Genomic DNA, 7,963 nt, shown 5'->3' on the forward strand with positions numbered 1-7,963 from the left:
ATAAGTGAGAAGTTTAGAGATCATATTTTGTAATGAGCATGCTATTAAATTGTGAAATGGTACGAAATACATTTGTGTAGGATCGATTAACTCGGTTTCTTGGTATTAATTACTTACTTGGATGATCTGTTTGACAGGGATAATGCAGCGGAAAAGATATGAATCAACCAAAGTAGAAATCAATAAGAACACAGTAATGAAGATTAATGAACACAAGAGAGAACTTCAAATGATTTTCAATAGATGAAAAATGTTAACAATTACAATACTGAAGCTCACTGAAATACAATTTATACAAGCAAATAACCGTTTTCTGACATGACCTAAAGCAAATTAATCTAAGCCGTTAGATCATTAACAGGTTACAAACAAGAACACGTGATAAGCACGAGCATCTAGTAAACCTAAGTAAAACAGCTTAAAGAAGATCTATACAGAAGACATGCTGCAGAACCTCTATGAGACACGACAGAGGTTCTGTCGTCTTTGACTTGAAGCAATGTCTATGCAGAGGACCAGTTTACAGAACCTCTGTGAGACACGACAGAGGTTCTGTCACTTGAGACTTGAACGCTTGAGCATCTTCTGCTGTTGGTCATCTGTGGTCTTCTGTGACAGATCATCTTCTGTCAATACTCGCAGTTTACTTTTTCTATACTTTTACATTAAAGAAATGAGAGCTAACAATTTGGTAAATGTAAAACTAACATTCATGCTTTTGATTGTCTTATTATAAGAATAATATAGTCGTGTAATATATTGCATGTGAGAAATAGAAGTATAATGTATAGATAATTATTGTCAATTCGGTATATTATTTGGTGAGAGAGCCACATATTACTTTCTACCATTAACAATCCAATAAACTTATGACATGGTTGAAAATCCGTTGCTAGATGGCAGACTCGTTTTCTTGTAGAAAAAGTCATTAAATGAAAAGTATTAGTTTATATATTGTGTCAGTGTTATAGCTAAGCAATATTTAATAGTTACTATAAATCTTGAGTATCTCGTACCTGAAGATCATGAGTTGTTGAAGAAATAGTTTGGAAGACTTCCTTGAAAACAATATTTTTTTAATGAAGGTTCGATCTTCAATCTCATTGTCGGCATTTAGTATGACCAACCCTTCACGTGATGTAACTCGTGATACATCAATATACAGTTGGCCATGGGTAAACACTTGGTTCAGGAGATACAAGCCAACATGGTGTAGTGATTGTCCTTGACTTTTATTTATTGTCATGGCAAAGCATGTTGCCAAAGGAAGCTGACGCCTATTGAGCTTGAATGGCCATCTTGTTTCATTTAGGGACATGATTATTCTTGGAATTGTGACATTTTTGCCAACATGTGTTCCAGAAATAATATCTGCTCTGATGGACCATTTTCCTAATTTTGTAATAATCAATCTTGTGCCATTGCATAACCCCTCTGATTGATTTAGATTTCTAAGAAGCATTACTGGAGCTCCTTCTTTTAGTTTAATGTCATGGTTTGGGACACCATTGAATTTTAAACTTTGCAAAAATTCTGATGGATACAAAAGATCTTCTTCATTAGTTTGTACACTTGCTTTGCACACATTGTCTGAATTGAGGTAGTTGACACCTTCTCCTGGTAGCATGTAAATAATTATGTTGTTCAAATCATGAACCATTTTATTTTTTGGTGTCAATCGCTCTTTCTTTCAGATTTGCAGGGTTGTCAAAATTATCCAACAACGATGGATACACAGATTGAATCATGCATTGAATTGGGTCCTCCCATTGGTTTAGGGCGATATCAGATGGAAGTTTTATTAACTCTTTTTGAATGTCATCGTACAGAGAACCATCTCCTAGCTGCAACCACTTGTCAAAAGAATCTATTTTACAAGCTTCAGATTCTGGTACCTCTCTAGCATATAGCCTCATATTTTGGATAAGCTTAAGAACATTGAAATATAGCCATAAGTAGGATGAACTGAGAGAAGCATCAATGATATCACCTTTAGTTCCTTTTGGCTACTAAGATGTTTCAGTTCGCCAGGTAGTCTCTTGCCTTCCCATGGATTCATCTTTCTTTTAGTTGTTGAATCTCTCTTTGATTGATCAATGAGTCTAGAGACTTGTATGTAACTATTGAGAGTGAAGATATTATACACCCTGAACAGACTGTCGGTGATAAGCCGGAGGAAGGTGAGGATGACAACTCTGCCTTACATAAAGTTGCCAGAGTACGATTAACCTCTGGATTTGAAATCACACTTGGCGCCAATGAGGCTTTTATTTGAGAGAAAAAACCAAAGTTTCATGTTCGGTTTTGAATTAGAGACGTTTAATAAATCAGGAGGAATTTAATGACAGCTCCTCGCGAATAAAATGAATTCAAAAATTTGACGAAAATCCCACCACAAACAACCATAAGTCCACCAAAAGGTTTTTCATTGCTATTGGGAAATCTTGTTCTAAATATATCTCGCAAACATCTGTCCAAAGATTCAAAACAAAATTTATGTGCCATTGGTGCTTCATCCCAAATGATCAAAGAGGTTCTCATGAGAAGTTCTGCCAATGTTGTACCATGTCGAATCTCACAACTTGATTATGCTCTGACATTGATCGGGATATAAAAGCGAGAATGTGTCGTTTTGGCGTTAGGCAATCATAAAGTTGCAATCCCCAAAGTTGCAACAGGCAAAACTATTTTTGCTTCTGATCTGAACTTAGCAATGATTGTATTCCACAGAAAGGTTTTCCTGGTACCACCATGACCATGAATGAAAAACAATTCTCCCTTTTGGGATTGCACAGAACGAACAATTTCTTCATATGCCTTTTTTTGACAAGAATTTAGAGTGTCAAATGATTGGTCATGCAAATTCTTCAATTGATGACGATCATAATCAAGTTCTTCATCAATCAACCGATTTTTTGATTCTCGCAACAGTGTAGAATTCGGCAATGGAATTCCAACTATATCTTTCAAACTTCTTCCCATTTTCAACATTATTGTTTCAATTTCAACCAAGGTATATGCTTCCACTTGTTTGTCATTTAAATACATGTTCGGTGCCCTAAAAGTTTTCCTTTGGAGATAAGGAATATCTTCGGACAATGTAGTGTAGTGAGACTTCCAAAGATGTGATGCAATTGAGACTTGGTAATGGATGATCATTGTAACAAATAGATGACTCAATTCATTGCCAGTTGCCCAAAGTGCTACTTCTGTCAAACAATCAATCCATTCTTTATCATCGTCCAATAAACCAAGTGCATAACATACATCTTGGAAAGAAGGGTATGTGACATTGTTGACGGTTCAGATACTCTCAAATGAAGTACATCCTTTGACATAATTAAGCAACATCCTCATGTAAAAACGCTCTTTACTTGAAGGGGAGGCGTAAAAAATTCTACCGATTGAATGCCTTTCTTTCTTTTTGTCCAAACTTTATCGTTTGAAATCCAAACCTACTGTATGGGAAAATCTGAATAACTTAATTGTCGTGCCTCCACATATTTCTTATTTGCTTCAAACAATTCTGTAAACTTTGTCTTCTCCATGCCAGGCATAGATAGAACGTTTTCAACACAATTATTTTCACGAAAAACGACGGTATGATTGTCAAGAAAATGAAATGGCAATCTTTCAACTGATGGGTGTCTATAATGTATGTCAAACTGAAAGATCATCCAACAAGCCTCAGCAGCTGATATATATCTGCAGTCCAAATAAATTTTGATCTCATCGTTCCCTTCACCTTTGTCTGAGGATTCAATTGTTGCAATAGCTCTAACGGATCCTTTATGAAGATATTTGAATAGATACTTTATAGCTCTGGAGAAATTATAGAGCTCCACATTAATATGTGCATCAAATTTAACCAACAAGTTTCTATTGTATGGGACCACTGAACGATTATCCAAGAAGATATCTTTCTTACAAATAGTTATATTTGTTTTCCTTCTTCTGTAAATGGGGAATCCCTCGGCATCGATAATGGTTTTGTCAACAAACTTCTTTGGATAAAGCTTTGAACATCTGCCTTGTACCATACATGGACATTTAGGTTTTGAACTTCCACATGGCCCATGCATCATAAAATTTTTGACTGCATTGTAGGCATCAAGATCAACATGTGGATCAGGAATTTCGGCTGTTATTATATTGTCGATATGGTCACCCGAAGGATTTTTTGTCGTCTGATGTAAGAAGAGCAAGATATGTGCATGCAACAATCCTCTTTTTTGAAATTCAATTGTGTACAAACCTACGATATATAATAAGTGAAAAGGTTATGGAATTGAGAATCATGATAAGATAAAATTATGGTCGCATTTTGAAGTAGTAAAATAGTTTTAGAATAAGTTTGGGTATGGTGTTGACTTACATATGATTATTTGACCAAATGGTTGTTCAGTCTTTAGGTCTTGCATTAGTTGGACGAGTTTTATCTCAAACACGCGACACACAATATCTGCACGATTTTCATGATCTTTTTGGCTGATTTTCTGGAGCATGTCTTTGATTTCAGGCCATTTAGGATTGCATGTAAAAGTTAGAAACAAATCTGGATACCCAACCCATTTGCAAATTGTCATTGCGTCTTGATAGTTTTGTGCTTTATAGTGTGGTCCTCCGGTGTGTGATGATGGTAAGATAATTGATTTCCCCACCGTTGACCAATCTGAATCACCACGATGAACAACATCCATTAATCCAGAATAAAGATCGGCTCTGAGTTTTGTCTGGTTATTTATTATCCATCTAAAACGCTCCTCTTCAATTGCCATGTAAGAATCAACGATATATTGTTGAAGTAATCTACCTCCTAGAAGAAGACTTTTTCCTTCATGTAATCTTTGTTGAAGACGAAAACAATAATATTGTTTCATCGTCAATTTTTGTCTTTTTGATTCATTGTTTGACAAGTTTCTTAAAGGAATGTTAGTTCTATAACCATCTTCAGCATATGGGTATATCAATGGGTATGTTATTGACATGAAACTTGGATGCAAATATGTGATTCTTTGAAGACCTGTAGTTTGATGCTCAACAATTATATCACGATGACAATTCAACTTTGTAAAATCACCGACTATTAAACCTGCAACTTCTGAAGTAGTTGGTATATTATATTGACGACCATCTGTTGTTCTGTTTCCCTTGCGGCACAATCGAAATGAAGAGTGTGGAGATGATTTGAATCTATCTCTCGCCATTCGGAAACATTTTACAAGAATGTTATGAGAATCCAACATTTGAGATAAGTCGTGCACAATTTCATGGTCCAACATAGATACTCGACCGCTGTCTTGAAATGTATTGATTTTGTTACCAATCTCATTGTCAGTATCATATATATAAAGTTGTGCAAATTATGGTTTTCACCCATTCTCTAGCAACAGAGATCCAATGCGGTGATAATTTTGGCCACTCATACGGAACACATATAGGCCCTTTGAGTTATTAATAGATGAATCAATACGACCACCCATTGACTTGAACGCAAAAATGGCATTATATTCGGATGTTTTTTTTGAAACTGAACTCCTTTTTGCCCAGAAGCATCACTCATGAGATATTGCATGTATTCGGGTGGTTCCTTCAATAATGGCACTTGAACACGCCCCTCCATGCAACAAAATGAAAATTTTGGTTGCGATGTATACAGAGTTCTGGTGTTCCGTTCCTCATACCATAACATTGCACCACAATGATGACAAGTGTATGTAGGAGGTCGAAAATACCATGATTGTGTCCAATTAACTGTGGTGAATTAAAAAAAAATGAGAAAGTAAGCATCATAAAGTAATATGAAAGCACAAAAGTATAACAAATATTTCTAAGTAAATAATATTTACCTTGTGCATGTCCGGTTTGTACGTTATGAGATTCGTATGAGGTATTTTGTGTTTCAACTTGGCAAGTTAAGGTATTTGCAGAACTCTCAGTATTATGGCCATTTTCTATATGAAAAATAAAGTTGTGAAAATGGAAATTGTGTTATATTATGATTTTAGCATAACTGGAAGCTTATTTATGACTTGAATAAGTGGTTTACCTCAGTTTTCAACAAGATATTTGATGTTGGTGTAGGTGGTTGAATTTGAAAAAAAGTTCAAAGTTTGCGAAAGACTCCGAAGAGTTATGTACAAATCACGATGTATGTACTTGTTATGAATGAGGATTAACTTGCGATTCAGTCGTGTATGCTTTCTAATTCTGCCTCTAACAAATCGTAAGTTGTTGCCCATCATTCCATTTGAAGAGCTCGGTTGGTCTTTTTCCAATTGTCGCTTATGCTTTTTATGATGACGACAAATACACGTGAACAACTTTTAAAGGTTGTGAACATGCTCTTGTGACTCCGGTAAACGTACAGTATCTTGAATTAACGCGTCAAACAGTTCCATTTTATGTCAGGGTACGCCTTGGAAGAGAGTATTGGATTTAAAAATTAGTGGAATAGATTAAAGCTTGTATAATTATAAGAAAAACTAACATATTCACGTAATCATTAAATAAAAGTTAATGTTAAAAGTTATTCAAACCATTGTAAATATAAAGAGTGTTTTTATTGCTCGAGATTTCTATCATCAATATATAACATTTCATCTACCCTTTTGAATCTCAATATTAAGTGTTAACAACATAATGGGTAAATACAATCTAGAATGCAAAGGTCGTCTTAAAAATGTGTGAACTTAAGTATAAAATGTAGAGGTTTGGAAGACAATCATGTTTGTGGTTTTATGCATGAATAGATTGAAGATAACGTGGAAGACGAATTGTTGACGACTACCTTCTCAAAATTTTGCAAAGGTTGATTCACTGATATCTGGTAAAAAAAAGAACAAAAAAACTATAGTAAGTATATTTATAGGAATGAAAGTAAGTTTATAGGAAATATTATGTATATGCATGAAGTTAGGACTTAATTTCCAAAATGGTCCAAATGGAAGCACAACCACCTAAAGGTTTATGATTCAGCATAAATTGTATTATGAAGATTTAGTAGGCATATGAATAAAATATTATAGATTAAGGACGACGAACTCATGTATATAAGAACTCAAATAAAGTTGGAAGAAAATTATTCCTATGGAAGTGATAACAAATATCATTTAGTTAGAAGCTTACCTGGATAATGAATAGAATGACTTTTGGAAGAAGGAGAATGGTATGCTTCCGTTGCACACTACGATTCCAGAGTTGAAGCAAGATGCAAAGCGTCTATAAAAGCTATTGTAGTGCAAAGAAAACTGTAGGTGATAAAAAAGATCATATGAAAAGACTAATTGAATAATTACAAGTACGACTACTATATATATATATATATATATATATATTCCATTTAGCTATAACTTTAAAATACAATAAATGACAATTATTTATATTAATAGTTTTGTAAATGACAAATATTGGAATTGAGAATATACTTATAACAAATATTCGTATTAAAAATATAGTTAATGATGATTATTTGTTTGAAGAATACGGTAAATGACAATAGTATGTTTTAAATAAACAATAAATGTTAATTACTTTCTCTTGTTTTATGTTATTACTAATGTAACATATACAATAATATGTCATCAATATATAATAAGTGATAATTATTTGCTCTTGTTTTACTTAATATCCTACATATCTTTTATTTTAATTTATAAGAACGGAAACAATTAAATGCAAAGGATCCATGTGTGTGTGTGTATGTATATATGTGTGTATGTCATGAGAAGCAAAATAATATATGCTTATTTGGTGCTCACTACCATCAGGTAAAATGTGTCATATCATGGTTTTAAAAAAACATGGGAGGCATCCACAAAATGTATATGAGGCAGCGCCTCTTAGGGGCTGTTTTGGAGCGTACGCCTTGGTTGATTGATACGTGGCCCAAAGCGGTGAGACGGTTGGCTCTAAAAAGGCGTACTACTAGATGTTTCGTGTTTTTCATTAATAAATAGATAAA

At 34.1% G+C, this 7,963-nt stretch overlaps 1 protein-coding gene across 1 annotated transcript; it reads right to left on the reverse strand.

The window, feature by feature from the left end:
- Positions 1-3,455: 3,455 nt before the first annotated feature.
- LOC112504042 lies at positions 3,456-5,207 on the reverse strand. The gene is made up of 2 exons (XM_025108012.1): positions 4,376-5,207; positions 3,456-4,255 (listed from the first exon to the last, which is right to left on the reverse strand). The coding sequence occupies exons 1-2, from the start codon at positions 5,205-5,207 to the stop codon at positions 3,456-3,458; spliced, it is 1,632 nt and encodes a 543-aa protein (XP_024963780.1).
- Between the last annotated feature and the right edge of the window lie 2,756 nt (positions 5,208-7,963).

Source organism: Cynara cardunculus, unplaced genomic scaffold, assembly GCF_001531365.2.
Source record: "Cynara cardunculus var. scolymus isolate 2C unplaced genomic scaffold, CcrdV1 Un_Scaffold_4428, whole genome shotgun sequence".
Classification (NCBI taxonomy): Eukaryota; Viridiplantae; Streptophyta; class Magnoliopsida; order Asterales; family Asteraceae; genus Cynara; species Cynara cardunculus.

Excerpts from the sequence above, each read along its gene's own strand:
- LOC112504042 (XM_025108012.1), bottom strand. The coding sequence starts at position 5,207 with ATGGCGAGAGATAGATTCAAATCATCTCCACACTCTTCATTTCGATTG. Across the intron at positions 4,256-4,375 it reads ATTTGGTCAAATAATCATAT|GTTTGTACACAATTGAATTT; the intron begins GTAAGTCAACAC and ends TATATATCGTAG.